Source organism: Pelodiscus sinensis, chromosome 10 (genome assembly GCF_049634645.1).
Source record: "Pelodiscus sinensis isolate JC-2024 chromosome 10, ASM4963464v1, whole genome shotgun sequence".
NCBI lineage: Eukaryota > Metazoa > Chordata > Testudines > Trionychidae > Pelodiscus > Pelodiscus sinensis.
In genome coordinates, this window is record NC_134720.1 from 47003824 (window position 1) to 47020777 (window position 16954).

General features: G+C 42.9%; 1 protein-coding gene across 1 annotated transcript in view; it reads right to left on the minus strand.

Annotated features, from left to right (window-relative positions):
* Nucleotides 1-4719: 4719 nt before the first annotated feature.
* Nucleotides 4720-16954, minus strand: part of LAMP3 (lysosomal associated membrane protein 3) — a 29671-nt gene continuing 17436 nt past the window's right edge. Inside the window, 3 exon segments of the mRNA XM_075938054.1 lie at nt 4720-6295; nt 6298-6339; nt 13367-13531. Coding sequence (XP_075794169.1) covers nt 6201-6295; nt 6298-6339; nt 13367-13531 — 302 coding nt within the window. The 3' untranslated portion in view covers nt 4720-6200.

Sequence of the window (16954 nt, forward strand, 5' to 3'; positions counted from 1 at the left end):
GACGCAACAAATTCACACATTAAAACACACACATGAAAATGTCTGAAAACAATCTTTATTGCCAAGAAACTCCAACAGTAGAAAAGTACAGAGCACACATAATTTTAATAACTAAGTAGTTACACTAGGACCCATTTACAATAAGAACATAAGAACAGCCATCCTGGGTCAGACCAAAGGTCCATCTAGCCCAGTAACCTGTCTGCCGACAGTGGCCAATACCAGATGCCCCAGAGGGAGGGATCACAACAGGTAATTCTCATGTGATCCCTCCCCTGTCTTCCACTTTCAGAGAAACAAAGGCTAGGGACACCATTCCTAACCATCTCGGCTAATAACCATTGATGGACCTAATCTCCTTGAATCTATCTAGCTCTGTTTTGAGCTGTTAAAGTTCTAGCCTTCACTGCATCCTCTGGCAAGGAGTTCCACAGGTTGAATGTGCACTGAGTAAAGAAAAACTTCCTTTTGTTTGTTTTAAACCAGCTGCGTATTAATTAAATTTGGTGACCCCTAGTTCTTATATTATAGGAATAAGTAAATAACTTTTCCTTATTCACTTTTTCCATACCAGTCGTGATTTTATAGCCCTCTAACATATCCCCCCTTAGTCTCCTCTTTTCTAAATTGAAAAGTCCAAGACTTTAATCTCTCTTCATAAGAGAGCTATTTCAGGTTATTTCAGAGATATAATGTTAGGTTAACAGGGAAGGAGATAAGTCAATAAACTAATGGGGATCTGTATTCTCAAGCAGTTCATTTATATCTCCCAGCACTTAGCAGTCAATTTTTATATTGGGCTTTATTTGCCCTTTGTGGAGAATAAGTGACAGAAGGAAACAAAACTTTGCATTATAAGCTTGCAGGCCTTTTGGCTAAGGACAATATGGAACTGTTATAATATGTGATATGCCCTTTCTTGTTAGGTTAGATCTTGCATTTTCAGAAGGATGTATTACATGATCTAGGCTGGAATTTTCAGTGATGCCTAGGGAGTTAGAGATTTGAGCAAGGCAAAATCTCTTTTCTTCCTGGTTTTTGTGATTCTAAATTCTGTGAGAGATGTTGGACAATTGTCAAATTTTGGCAAGGAAGAACTATGGCAGGGAGGAGAGGGCTATTAGGTTCGGTAGTATTGTCAACATTGATGATCTATATAGACACAAGACAAATAGTAGAAGTAATGGATGTTAATAGTGGTACAGCAGACTTCCAATAATCTGGCACCTTTGGGACCCAGGGGGTGCTGGCTTATCGGATATGCCGGAGTATCAGGAGGTACTCCAGCACGGGGGCTGTGACGGGTCGGGCGGGGATCAGCGCGGCGTGGGGCAAACCAGGTGCTGGTGAAGGGCAGTGCTGTGGGACCAACCCAGCAGTACCCCAGATGCTCTGCCCCATGGCTTCCCCAAGTCCGCCGCTGCAGAAACTGACCTGTGGTGGACTTGGGGAAGGGCGGGCAGAGCAGCTGGGGTGCTACCGGGTTGGTCCCGCAGCACCGCCCCTCACCTGAGCCGCACTGCGGGACCAACCCGGCAGCACCCCAGCTGCTCTGCCCCAGGGCTTCCCCAAGTCTGCCACGGGTCAGTTTCAGCAGCGGCGAACTTGGGGAAGCTGTGGGGCAGAGCAGCTGGGGTGCTGCCAGGCGCCGAGCAGGGGAGTGAGGGGCGGCGCTGCGGGACCAACCCGGCAGCACTCCAGCTACTCTGCTCCGCACCGCTTCCCCAGGTCCGCAGCTGGTCAGTTTCAGTAGCGGCAGCAGCGGACTTGAGAAAGTGGCGCGGAGCAGCTCCAATTGTCCAGCTGGCCAGAGCACTTCCGGGTTCCAGGTGGTGCCGGACTCTTGAGAGTGCTGGACTACTGGATGCCGGACAATTGGAGTTTTACTGTATTAATATGACAGTATGTCCAGAATAGAGAATGGAAAAGGATTGCATTTAACTTAGAAAAAAATAAAGATCCCCCATATACATCAGGAAAAAAACCCAAGATAAATATGAATTCAAACATTATTTGCCACTAACAGTTTGACTTACAAGTCTAGTCCAAAATATGAAATAGAATGTATTTATTTCACATCATGCATAAATATGGAACAGGGCGCTGCACAATTAAACACAGTTAAATGATTGGTAATTAAGAACAGTTAAAGCAAGAGTAAATAGATCTCTCCTCAGCTGGGTATCAAGTGTTAAAAGACTGAATAGTAACTGAGCTTCCCAGACAACAAACATAACAAGAAAATGCTAAGGTTCCTACTGATACATGACTAAAAACTGGATAGATGAGGAAACACATTATCTGAGATTCTAACAAATGGCTAAACAGAAGATCAGTTAAATATGTTGGACTGCGGCTATTCAAAGCCTTAACAGTGATAAAACAAACATATTTTATATGTGAAAAACTTTAGAAGGACCCAGTCAGAAAAGTTTACAGCCTGATCTTGTGGGGTGCTTTGCTCCTTCAACACGCCTCAGAATTATGCCCTTACAATGCCAGTGATATGCTCAGACAATAGTTATATTGTATGTTTTTTAAATTCGTTTTTTAAAGATATGCTCTTCCTTATATTAACCCATTTCCTACAGATGATACATAAAGTATGTTGTAAAAAAAACCCTGAATTTTAAAGAGACCATTAAAAATCCTCTCGTGAAACACAAATGAATTGTATTAAAAACTGTTCCTCTTCATCTCAGTTGCAAGTAGCTCAATAAAATAATCATGTACTTAATTTTATAACTAGACACACATACTCTGGCACGTTACATTGTTCTGATGGTATTATAAGGAAAATTATGGCAGGCTTGAAATTCCAAAAATCTTTTCATCTAATGTTTCTTGTCGCTTATATGAAGTTATTTTGATCCACTAGATTCTCTGGTATGCAGATGATTTACGCTTAAGGTGGACTTGATAGAGGATGAGTGCCAAGATGCCGGCAATAACGACCACGAATATAGCGACTGCAGGAAAAATGATGTTGAAGTCAGCTGAGCACTCCTCCACTAGAAGGGGAAAAAATACGATGGGTAAAGTTGAATGATGCCGACACTGACTGTCTCTTTCAGCCTTGATCTTCAAATACAGGAGCATTAGAATCATTTGATCAGGTTGCAGCTGTTTGAAAGGACCATGCCCTTTCTGCTTCTTACACTACTTTACAACAGTACCCAAGTACCTCTTCCTTTGCTGCTTTTATAAGCAAACTGAGAGACCATTTCTGGTAATGCATTTACTTTCGTAGATAGATTTTTAAGGCCAGAATGAATCCTTATGATCATCCAGTCAACCAGGGATATGGAAACCTCCCCTCTCCCAGGAGGTTATGAGCAGGTTTCAGGGGGTCCACCTAGCAGGGTCAGGATTTGACTTTCTGGGGTCCAGGGCAAAAAGTTGAAGTCCTATGAGGCTGAAGTTGGGGACAACATTCCCTGCCATCCTGGGCTAAATTTCAACAGCCCTCTGCAACATGGGGGCCTGTGCAGTTGCCTTGCTTACTACCCCCTAACGGTAGTTTTGCAGAAAAACAGTTGTAGCACAAGGGCACCATGGAGTTGTAATTGGATGGGGAGGGGGACTTCAGAAAAGAATAAGGTTAGGAAGCCCTGCTTGACCTCCGGAATGACACCGGCCAGCACCATATCACAGCATCCATGAGGAGGGAATATTTCTCCCCTCCTGTGTAAGTTAGTAAGCAACTAATGGTTTAACTAACCCGTAGTAAAATATCAAAACTATTTTTAAATTTAAGATTAAATAAATAAAACGGGCCAGATATCGATTTGAGTTACCTTGGTGAAAATCTAGAGTGACGCGATATAAAATTTTGGCCCAATGTTATTTATGTAGCATGTTGAGTGAAGACTTGCCCTAAACAAAGTAATGGGGAATTTATTATACTGCACATTTTTCTAGACTCCCTTCCTGCAGTTTTTATCAAGGAAAAACTCTCTCTCACCATAAAACTGAGCTCATTACCATTATTGATAGGGAGGATTTTCATTGTTCTCTTATTTTATACTATTTTCTCATTTTAAAATATTTTCATAGTTAATGTCTCCTTGCTTTGTGTTTTGTCACAGTGGGTCAGGGTTGAGGTTTTTTTTGGGGGGGGGGGATATGTTTGTCTTTTTAACTTTGTAAATCTTCTGTACAATGAAGAATTAAATCAACCAAGACACACACACCCCTTTAAAGTAATCTCAAAATCAGTTCTTGTATATCTCTCTCAATCACCTGATTAGAGGAAAATAGAAACCAAAGCATTACATACTGTGTGCTTTAAAGTTAATCTAAATTATCTCCTTGTATTGATCCAGCACCTCAGTTTACAGGCACGAAATTCATCCTTGTGCTGTGGGCCTATGCACCATTTAAATCCCACAGGTACCTTCACAATACAGTAATTCCTCATTTAACACGTGCCTGCTTAACACGTTTTCGCGATAGCATGATTTTTTTGGGGGGAGGGGGTAGACTTTTTTGAATTATACGACCGTCCCCGGAATAACACGATTTCCCCAGCCGGCCCACTGCCGGCAGCTGCGCGGAGCTTCCCCCACCTCCCTGCAAAGCAGTGGGGGGTTCACCGCTCACAGCACCGTTCCCCGGTGACCCCCCCCCCTTGCCGGACGCAGTGCGGGTCCTGGCAGACCCGTCACGGGGCACACTCCCAACCCAATCCCCCTCCCCTCTCCTCCCCTTCCCTTCCCCAGAGCCAAACACCTCCCCTCCCTGCTGTAACCCAGTCTCCTTTCTCCCCCAACCTTATGTCCTGGTCCCAACAGACACCACCGCTTGAAACGCAACCCCCACCTTTTCCATTATTTTCAATGGGAAAATTGACCCCGCATAACATGTTTTCACTTAACACAATCATTTTCTGAAACATATCTATAGTGTTAAATGAGGAAGTACTGTATAACTTAAATGAGTTTTCATTTGTCCACAGGCAAGGTTGCTAACTCTCCAGGAGTGGCCTGGAGTACTCCCGGAAGCGTCATCAATCCTCTGCTGACTAGTGAAAGCAATTTGGGAGATTTTAATAGGATATTTTAAGAAAATGACATTACATCATGTTGGAGGGGGAAAAAAATCTCCCAGCATAGTTGGTCAGCATTGGCAATCCTACTTATAAACCTTTGTGAGCCCTCTGCACTTGACACCATTTAATATCAACTGTTCATTGATGGTGTGTTTTTAATACCCTAGATGCTTTCTATACTTAGAATAGGAGAAAGCACAATATCATCATCATCATCTCTGCAAGCAAAGGTTGAGTTTTGTAGCAATCACTGTAACTATTCTGTCTAGGAAGAGAATTTACCTATAGGTTCCAGCAGACAACATCTTACATATGAGTCTCACTGGCTCCCTGAACCCGCCCTGAACTCACCCTGCCTCAACCTGCACAGTGAAGTCCCATGACCACGTTTTCTGCCCTCTTATATTAGATCTCTCTATGCTGTGTTGCAACACCTGGGGTTAATACGGACATGCTTTTTATAGTCACAGATGGCTCATTCTATGGAGAAGACATTTTGAATGAAATCCGCTGTCTTAGGTATATTTCTTTTTCCTTATTACACTTTTTTTTAAAAATTGAAATAAAGCTACCAAGAAAAATAGAAAATTATCCAACATTTAAAATCTGCCTCTGAGGTGGGCACCAAAGCAGCCTGATCTGTCTGTGAAAGTGCTATAGCACTATTACGTATGTCACCTTCCGATCACGGGACCTACCACTCCGTGTCGCCAATGGAATTAGTAGAAAAAAGAGCAGAGACTAGTATAACCCTAGCTCTCTTAGGCTGAATGTACACATCGTTGTGGAGGGAAGTTGTCCAGCCATGATGATACTCATCCCAGGGCACAAGGCTTCCTATAATAATCCTTGCCTGAGCACTGGTTCTACAGAATCTCATGTGAATATAGATTTAGTCCTGTGAGAATATAGAATTAGGTGACCGTCTGCTTAGACTCTAATTGATCCATAGCCCTAGATTCATCCATTGATCACTTGTTCCATCCTCTAAGTACTCATCACTCTTTTTCAGGCACACAGTAGATCTTAAGAGTTACCTCTTGACCATATTAATATGTGCACAAGTGCATGCTAGCTTTAAATGCATGGCCTTATCCCATTTAAAAATGACTTTGACTACAGGTTTGACATTTTGAAGAATGTGAGCAATTCAGATGTGTTCATATCCTCTATTTGGCTTTCTTCTGGAAATTAGCCAGAGAATAAGCACAATGACAAACAATCCCACAAAGCACAATGACAAACAATAGGGATTGTTCTCCTGTTTCTGTCAAGAAAACATTCTTCCTCTGCAATTAAAGTTAAAATACAGAGTATGCATTAGGCCAATACAGCACACTTCTAGTACATATGCCGATGTAGGTACTTTATAGAACATAGCTACTGAGGACAACCCGGAATTCTGTGTCAATGCTGAACTCAATGGCTACGTCTAGATTGAATCCCTTTTTCGGAAAATGGATGCAAATTAGACGTATCGCAATTGCTAATGAAGCGGGGATTTAAATCTCTCCCGCTTCATTAGCATAAAAATGGCTGCCGCTTTTTTTCGGCACGGACCTTTGCCGGAAAAAAGCGCCAGTCTAGACGCGGATCTTTCGGAAAATAAAGCCTTTTCAGAAAGATCCCTTATCCCTCTTAAAATAAGCTTCGGTAAAGCTCCGTGCAGAAAAAAAGCGGCAGCCATTTTTATGCTAATGAAGCGGGGGAGATTTAAATCCACGCTTCATTATCAATTGCGATACGTCTAATTTGCATCCCTTTTCCGAAAAAGGGATGCAATCTAGACGTAGCCAAAAGGTTTTTCTTTATGAAGGGATCACACCTCATTAAAATGTACTTGCTTACATGGAAATAGTTATAGTTATATTCCTCATGGAGAATTTTTCTGCTTTCTTACATGCACACATGCACACACAAATCATGTTGACACTCATTTAGGGCTTGAACCTGTGGAGCGTTGCATGCATACAGTGAAAGGGACAAAAAGGTATCTTTTAAGAAGTGGAAATCCAATCCTAGTGAGATAAATAGAAAGGAACATAAACACTGTCAAATCAAGTGTAAACATGTAATAAGAAAAGCAAAAAAAGATTTTGAGGAACAGCTAGCCAAAAACTCAAAAAGAAATAACAAGATGTTTTTTAAGTACATTAGAAGCAGGAAGCCTGCTAAAAAGCCTGTGGGTCCCCTAAATGATCGAGCTATAAAAGGAGCAATCAAGGACGATAAAGCCATTGCGGAGAAACTAAATGATTTCTTTGCTTCAGTCTTCACGGCTGAGGACGTTGGGAAGATTCCCGAATCTGCACCGTCCTTTGTGGGTGATGAATCTGAGGAACTGTCCCGGATTGAAGTGTCATTAGAGGAGGTTTTGGAACAAATAGAAAAACTTAATGTTAACAAATCTCCGGGACCGGATGGCATTCATCCAAGGGTTCTAAAAGAACTTAAATGGGAAATTGCTGAGCTATTATCTGTGGTTTGTAACCTATCCTTTACATCGGCTTCCGTACCTAATGACTGGAAGGTAGCCAACGTGACACCAATATTTAAAAAGGGCTCTAGAGGCGATCCTGGCAATTACAGACCGGTAAGTCTAACTTCAGTACCGGGCAAATTAGTCGAAACAATAGTAAAGAATAAAATTGTGAAGCATGTAGAAGAACATAATTTGTTGGACAAAAGTCAACATGGTTTCTGTAAAGGAAAATCCTGTCTTACTAATCTATTAGAGTTCTTTGAAGGGGTTAACAAACATGCGGACAAGGGGGATCCAGTAGATATAGTATACTTGGATTTTCAGAAAGCCTTTGACAAGGTCCCTCACCAAAGGCTCTTGTGTAAATTACATGGCCATGGGATAAGAGGGAAGGTCCTTTCTTGGATTGAGAACTGGTTAAAAGACAGGAAACAAAGGGTAGGAATAAATGGTACATTTTCAGATTGGAGAGGGGTAACTAGTGGTGTACCCCAAGGGTCAGTCCTGGGACCAATCCTTTTCAATTTATTCATAAATGATCTGGAAAAAGGGGTAAGCAGTGAGGTGGTAAAGTTTGCAGATGATACCAAACTGTTTAGGATAGTCAAGACAGAAGCAGACTGTGAGGGACTCCAAAAAGATCTCACCAAACTGAGTGATTGGGCAACAAAATGGCAAATGAAATGTAATGTGGATAAGTGTAAAGTAATGCACATTGGGAAAAATAACCCCAACTATACGTACAGTATGATGGGGGCTAATTTGGCTACAACAAATCAGGAAGAGATCTTGGAGTTATCGTAGACAGTTCTCTGAAAACTTCCACTCAGAGTGCAGCGGCGGTCAAAAAGGCAAATAGGATGCTAGGAATTATTAGGAAAGGGATAGAAAATAAGACCCAGAATATCTTACTGCCCCTGTATAAAACTATGGTACGCCCACATCTTGAATACTGTGTACAGATGTGGTCTCCTCACCTCAAAAAAGATATTTTGGCCTTGGAAAGGGTTCAGAAAAGGGCAACTAAAATGATTAGGGGTTTGGAACGGGTCCCATATGAGGAAAGGCTAAAGAGACTGGGACTTTTCAGTTTAGAAAAGAGGAGACTGAAGGGGGATATGATAGAGGTCTATAAAATCATGAGTGGTGTGGAGAGGGCTGATAAAGAAAAGTTATTTATTAGTTCCCATAATAGAAGAACTAGAGGACACCAAATGAAATTAATGGGTAGCAGGTTTAAAACTAATAAAAGGAAGTTCTTCTTCACACAGTGTGTTGTCAACCTGTGGAACTCCTTGCCAGAGGAGGCTGTGAAGGCTAGGACTATAATAGAGTTTAAAGAGAAGCTGGATAAATTCATGGAGGTTAGGTCCATAAAAGGCTATTAGCCAGGGGATAAAATGCTGTCCTTGGCCTCTGTTTGTCAGAGGCTGGAGAGGGATGGCAGGAGACAAATCGCTTGATCATTGTCTTCGGTCCACCCTCTCTGGGGCACCTGGTGCTGGCCACTGTCGGTAGACAGGATACTGGGCTAGATGGACCCTTGGTCTGACCCAGTACGGCCGTTCTTATGTTCTTATGAAAGATTAAAAATAATGAGCAAGACTAGTATCCAACATGAAGAACCTCTGCTGTGCAGCTTTCAATTACTCCTGCCTCATAACGGGAATATGGACACAGAAGTGAATCCACAGCCAAGCACTTTGTTAGCATGGTAAGGATCACACCTAACTTCATATCTCTTTAAGCCTACTAGTTTTTCAGTCTCACCATCCCATATTTAACTCTGAGCACTTGAGAGTGAGGAGATTGTGGGGTGAAAGTCTTAGACTTGGGACAGAGGATGATATCTAAGGCTGATTCTTACTTGGCATCATAAATAGCATCTACTGTGTGATTGGGGCTAGAGCACAACTGCCCCAGTCATACAAGGAGTTGCAGAATCAAGCTCTAAGATCAGTTTTCTCAACCAGTGGTACGAGTACCCTTAGGGATACTCGAGAGAAGTCTGGGGAGGTACGTCAACACAACTGAAATGTGGAGAAAACTGAATTTTTGTTTTAAGTTTTACAGAGCTTTATTATTTTTGTACTTTTTGCACCCAAAAATGTCATTGCCGGCCCGGCTACAATTAAGTTGTTTAAACAAATGTGTTGCAATGGTAGAAAAAAAATGTGTGTGTCTGAAAAACTGTAGGTACTGGGGGTAAATTATATAGCTGGAATCAACATATAAATCATGTTTCCACACTGTCCACACAGCGGACACAAGAAGCAGGAGTATTGGCGCTGAAAGGGGTGCCCTCTGAGTTCAATTTAGCGGGTCTTCACTAGATCCGATAAATTGAACCCTAGAAAAGGGACTGCAGCAGCGTTGATCTTCCATGTAGCGTAGACATGACCTGAAAACTTTGCCTGACTAAGGACTTTGGAATTAGGCTCAATGGGAGGTTGGTCTGAGCAAGACCAGAATAAGGACTGCGAGATCCAGGACATTTATTTTAATAAGACATAAGGATCTGGCACATGTAAACTTGTGCTACAGTGAGGATAACATTAGATATGAAAGGATAGTTTGTGCTTCACCATAGTCCAGCAGTGCTGAAGCACAGACTATGTTCACTTTACAATCCTAGCAGCAGCAGGAAACTGATCATAGAGCTACCTGATCTTAATACACAAGCTTCACTCAGTGCTACAGAGCCTCTTGTAGGATGCTTTGAGTAGGGTAATTTCCTCTGATCAATTAAATCCTTTCCATATGATCAAACTCTAGCAAACGGATAAAGTCTCTCCATGTCTGTGACATACAACACTAAATCATAACGTATTAGTAAAACTGTATGATTCCTTTTCCTGATGTTAATCTTACCTTCAATTCTTTTTAACCTCCTGGTAATAGTGTCTTGTATTGCTACAGACTGTGGTGAGGTTTAGTCTTCTCTCAGCAGAGAGAATCTTTACACCAGCAGCACTTAATCTGGAGCCTATTCTGGAGTATAACATGTCATCTATAACTCCAAAACTACTACCCTGCCTATTCTGATCCCGATCCAGTTCTTACCCGATCCGGTCGGTGGACTTATTCTGAGGTTTCATTTGATACAAGTGCTGCTTTTTTTTTTTTTTTTTAAGTAAGCCTTTGGTGAATTCAGAACAGTATTAAAGCTGCAGAGCTTCTGTGATCTGCATTCAAACTTTCCAAAAGTCTACAGATGACTGGATCAGGATATAGGTTTGGGCCCAACTGTGGGTGGTGAACACTGAGAACTATTTGCAGTATATGGAAGTGTGATTCAAAAGTAACTTTGAGGGGTTTCCAAACAGACTACAACAGGCCAAACTCCTTGATGTGGCTTATACAAAATCATAAGTATCTTGAAACTCACTGTCACTGCTTCTGATGTTTTCTTTCTTTTTTCTTCCTTCCTTCCTTCTTTTTTTTTTTTTTTAATAAGCAAATCTGGTGCAATGGAAGTGAAACCACTGTCTCAGAGACATGACATAAGAAGGCCGTTTGTGTGGCTTACTTTATAGAACCAGCTTTCAGTGGGGATTTTTTGTTCATCATCTGCATACAGAACAAACAGTATGTAACTTTCTTATAAAGGTTCCGTGACCACTGAGGGAAATTCTTTTAAATAAAGTTCACTGCCTTCTACCCTTTTGACTGAGATCCAATATAACATCATTTTGATTAGCAGGCTATATCTTAAGGGAGACAGACTCTGTGAGCTAATAGGCCTTCTCTATCTGTTACCACCAGAGATGGGGCCATACTGAAATGCCAGGTCTGAATAAACCCATTCTTTTGGGAAGTTCAGATCTGAATTTGGAGACCAACTATGATCCTATGAGCCCACATCAGCATTTGTTAGAATATGTATGTATATTAAAACAAATGGCAACTAAAATCTATGTTGAACTTGCTAGATTTAAGAACTTTTAAAAATATGTGTGTGGGGGGGGGGGGAATGCAAAAAACAAAATTATGTCATAGACAGCTAATTTTTTCCATCCGTGTGTGGAATAAATTTTGTTATGTGCACCAAGGCATGTGCGGACGTACATCACCAGAGAAACACATGCTGCCAGTTGTGGGTGCTGAGGGCGCTCTGCTAATCAGATGGGCCACATCTGAATCTCTCCTGGGCAGCTGCCCAAGCACTAGGTTTACAGGGGACACTAGTGGGAACTGCAGAAGGTTTATGGAGAACCAAGTATTGCAAATGTAGTGAAATTCCAATCACTTCATTGGACAAGGCATGTTGTTAGGATGATGGAAGACACACCGACGAAATGCGTCTGGAAAGACATCCAAAAATAAGCCCTTGACAGAAGGGGAGGTAAACACATTGTGAGCATGACCAAAGCTCTCCATGGTCTATAGAGCCAGGAAGCAGTAATACAGAGAAACACACTGTGATACTTTTACCTTCCATGCATAATGAGAAGTACTAGTTTGCCTGGAGGAGGAAGTGCTTAAATGCTGAACTAACAAAGGAAGAGCAACAATTTAGTTTTAACACTCAAAGGAGAGAATTAGAGAGGCAAGGGAGATCAAGGAAATTATTTTAAAAAACTTAGTAGACAGTCCCAGGGCAAAGGAAGAGCTGTTCTCTTTTTCTTTTAATGTGTGTAAATGGCAGGAGAAATGAAAAATCCACTTGACTACTTAGGTTCTGGTATGGTGCCAGCACTATAGAATATGAGCACCTTAAAGGCAAAAGACAATATTGATCAACCTCTTTCTTCTGAGTGGGTGGAACTAAGCTACTTGACTGGCTTGTGTTTGCCTGTCTGTAAGCAAGAGGAATTTGTTTGAGGAAAGCCAACATGAAGAGATAAGCTTGATAACTTGAACAGAGGCAGGCTGGTGGCCATTCTTACTGGACCTTTCGTAATAGTGAGTTCCACTGCCTCTAGGCCAAGAACCCTACAAGTTCCATCTCCCGCATGCCACGTGTTCCCTACTGGAGGGCAGTTTCATTATTGCAGGGAAGCGTAGCTGTTGTGGGAGATCTTGGTTCTAAAGGGGTAGATGCTCTCCCAGGTCGCTAGTCCCAGGGGTAGTTTTGACAGCAGAGACCTTGAACTGGACTAGACTGCATACAATGGGTAAGAGGACAGGAAGCCAATGCAATGGTTGTAAATACACTTCCAGTAGCACTGAAAAAGCAAGAAGAGGGGGGTGGATAGAACAGTCCTGGAGAGACAGGTAGAGTCAAAGAGTGTGAGTTTTTAAGGATGAGAGGAAGGCGCATGTTTTTAGACCTAAGGGAAAGGAGCTAAAAGTGATGGAGAAGTTTTCTGCTTCATGCCCTGGCCTGAACTATGAGTGGGAGGAATCCAGAACATCAGCAGCTGACAGATGGAAGTACTCGGGAAGCAGTTTGCCTTAGAGAAGCCATTACTTTACCTCGATTTGGCACATATTTAAGAGACCCACCCCGTTTCCAGTTTGCCCACCCGCAGTGAGAAAAGCCTCCTTGCCACATGAAGAGCATTGCAATGCTGTCCAGCTGCAAATCCTTAGCTCCAGGAGCCATAAACCAAGCCTGGATGAGCTAACTCTCTAACGCAGTGGCCCCCAACGTGGTGCCCACGGGGCATTTATGTGTGCCCGCCAAGTGACCAGGGCCAGCCCAAGCCATTCTTGCGCCCCAGGCGCGTGGCGCATGCGTGGTGCCGGCCCCGGGCGCATGTTGCATGCGTGGACCGCCCCCGGGCATGCGGCACATAAGCGGCCCCGCCCCCGGACGTGCAGCGCATGTGTGGCCCCGCCCCCGGGTGCCCAGCAGCCCCAAAAGGTTGGGGACCACTGCTCTAACGTACCTTTCCCAAACTGGTTCCCATCAATGGCAAAGGCTTGGAGTTGGGTGTTAACGGTGAGCAGCTGGAAGTTGTCTGCCAGGTTCACCATCTGTTGGCTGAGACACTTAAAGGAATGTCCCATCCTGGCTGTAAACAGCTGCTTGCTTGTAACATTGTGCCAGGTACCTGGAGGCCACAGAGAGAAAGAGACACAAATGGGAATAGACAATAGCTCTATTGAAATGAAAACATTTCCCAGCTTGAGTAGTAGCTGGCTCTGAAGAGCCTTTGTTCCACAAGGCTTTGGGAGGGCAGGCAGTAGCCACTTCCGTGGGCCCGTATTGGAACTGTCGTTGTGTCACGACTGTTGTATCAGCCCCAAAGATTTTTTGTAATGGCTGCTTTAATGGGCACACCTTGGGAAGATCAGAGTTTGGAATGGGCTTGGAAAAGCACGCCACAATTCACATGCTTCTTCAACCCTTTCATGAACTTCTTGAGTCTGTAAGGCGGGGCTGAAAAATTCACAAGAACTGGCCTGTCTGGCAGATCTCCAGGCCTGCCACTTCTAGTCATAGAGGGCAATCGATTCTGGCGTTTCTGGTGCTGGCTTCTGGATAAAACATTTCCCAGCACTGCAGAACCTTATGAAAAGGTTTGGCCCCAGTTTAATTCAAGGAGAGAGTGATATGGCAGGCATGACTGATTCTCACGCTTTACCACATGATTGGCCTATCTGTAGTTCTCATGTGCTGAATGGATCTTTTTTTGCCTGACCCTAGGAAACTCTATGAAAACTGGCACTGAGGGCAGCCCCAACTAGCCATGTCCTTTGGGCCTGCTCCTTCTTTCCTTTTCGCCATCATTAATCAGATGTAGCTCCATTAAAGGCAATGGAATTCTTGGAAGTCAGAAAATAATCGGGCCCACACACTCAGATCCTGAATGGCATTTGGCACGTAATTCCCATTTAAATAAACACCAAAATACCTATCAAGATGTAGATAAATCTATGTATTAAGTATATTATTTCGTATGACTTGGCATTGTGCCTCTCCATATAACCTTGTAACTTTGTATTAGAACCCAAATCCATATAACCTTGTATCTTTGTATTAGAACCCTATATAGAAAACTTGTAGAAAACTGGTTATATAGTTAGTGGTAAAAATGTCTTTTTGCTAGGAGTAGAATAAGATCTTCCCCCCACTTTCTTCCCCCCACTCTGTAATTAATTGCTCTGTTGAATGAATGAGTAAGGGTACGTCTAGACTACATGCCTCTGTCGCCAGAGGCATGTAGATTAGGCTACCCGACATAGTAAAATGAAGTGGCGATTTAAATAATCGCCGCTTCATTTAAATTTACATGGCTGCCGCGCTGAGCCGACAAACAGCTGATCAGCTGTTTGTCAGCTCAGCGCGATAGTCTGGACGCGCGGGTGTCGACATCAAAGGTATTTGTCGACCACCCAGGTAAACCATGTAAATGAGCCATGTAAATTTTTACTATGTCGGGTAGCCTAATCTACATGCCTCTGGTGACAGAGGCATGTAGTCTAGACGTACCCATATATGACTTGGAAGCCAAGCACCTCCAGACAGCTACAACAGTTGAAGAGGGGGTGGAAGCCAGACAATAAAACTTGTCAAGTGGGCTCAAGAAAGAAGAGCAGACATATTGACGGCCTTGGGGATTAGAAGCAAGCACCTTCTTTGGAAAACACCCTCTCTGAACATCATCGGAACAACACCCAGAGAGAAGCAGCACAAAGGACCAACCAACACAGACCCAGATTTTGAATCTGGGATAGATTTGCATGAGAGGGAAGCTGCTATAAAAGTGAGGTGTCTTGCAGAGGACTCCAGGTCTCGTCTTGTCACCATCAAAGCATCGATCCGGATCGGCAGAAGCCCGGCTCCATCCCTCCGCCATCTAACTCACCTGGCCAGTGAAGCTAAGGGGAGCAACTAGTTGGTAACAACAGCAAGACGGAGTGTGCTTGTGTGTGTGTGTGTGTGTGTGTGTGTGTGTGAGAGAGAGAGAGAGAGTGCTTGAGTGATATATATTTATCATATGCATATGACAAGTATTGATTAATCTATATATATATGTTCTATAAATGTGGCGTGTTGCCTTATCCCTCTGAAAAAGATCCCGAGTGCTTCTTTTAAGCACAACAAGGACACTCCATTGGAGAGACTGCTTTTGTTTCATTCTTCTTCTATTGGCCAGAGAGTAATTAGTGTGGGTGAGAAGACTAATGAGCATTGGTGACTTGTGGTAGCACTTGGGAGGTGCGCTGCCCCCCGTAACCCCTCCAAAATGTTAATTCCTAAATGGGGTACCCCCTTATGCCTCTCTCCTATCCTGGGTGGTCCTCCCCACACCCTTTCCTCCTGCAGACACCAGTCACTTATACTAAAGAACAACAAGCAGGAAAGGCAAATAATATAGCTGTTAACTCTGTCACAAAAAATCTGATGTGGGTCAAAACATATATAAGATGAACAGTAGGGCCAATATATAATGTTAGTGCAGGATTCATCACTTTGTTGCTTTCCATGAGTTAGCACTTCAGATGTCACTCCTTTATGTTAAAGCTGTAAGAACCAGGCCTGGCTGAGAAAGAGGAAAATGTAGGTCTGTTATGAAGATGGATCAGAAAAAAAATTCCGGATCTCGACATCAAGGATTATTAAAAAAACAGTCTGGATTAGGATCTAAATTTTTCACTTAGTTCTTATGTTTATATGGGGCTAAACCATGACACCTAACATGACCATTCCCGCACTTCGGGGTGTTTGGAAATTGTATCCAGATCTGAATTCCTGTGGCTTGTGTTTGTTTCTGATCTATAAAGAAATGGACTCAGGTCACAAAGTTTCTCTCTGGTTGCAGGTAGAAAACTTTCCCAACGTTCAGTGGCTTTCGGGTTTGGACCCTTCTTGAGGGCGGTTGAGAGGTATGGAAATTGTCAGAGACTGGGAATGGTTGAGAGGAGTGAGATGGCTTGATGATTACCTGTTCTGTTCATTCCCTCTGGAGGTGGTTAGCATTGGCTACTGTCAGAAGACAGGATCCTGGGCTAGATGGACCTTTGGTCTGACCCAGTGTGGCTGCTCTTATGTTCTTATGTTATGTTGAAATGAGTTGGAGACGCAAGGAGAAAATAAACTTGTGATCAGTTAAGTGCAATTTAGGGCATGTTTACATTGGCAAGTTTTGTTGCCAAAAACCTTTTAGGTGACACAGCTTGCCAGTGTAGTTGCATCTTTTTTATTTATAGTCACATCTTAGTCACATCAGACACAAATCTTTGATTTTTAAACTTTAAGGCTACGTCTAGACTGGCATGATTTTCCGCAAACTCTTTTAACGGAAAAGTTTTCTGTTAAAAGCATTTGCGGAAAAGAGCGTCTAGATTGGCACGGACGCTTTTCCGCAAAAGCACTTTTTGCGGAAAAGCGTCCGTGCCAATCTAGATGCGCTTTTCCGCAAAAAAGCCCCGATTGCCATTTTCGCGATCGGGGCTTTTTTGCGGAAAACAAATCTGAGCTGTCTACACTGGCCCTTTTGTGCAAAAGCTTTGTGCAAAAGGACTTTTGC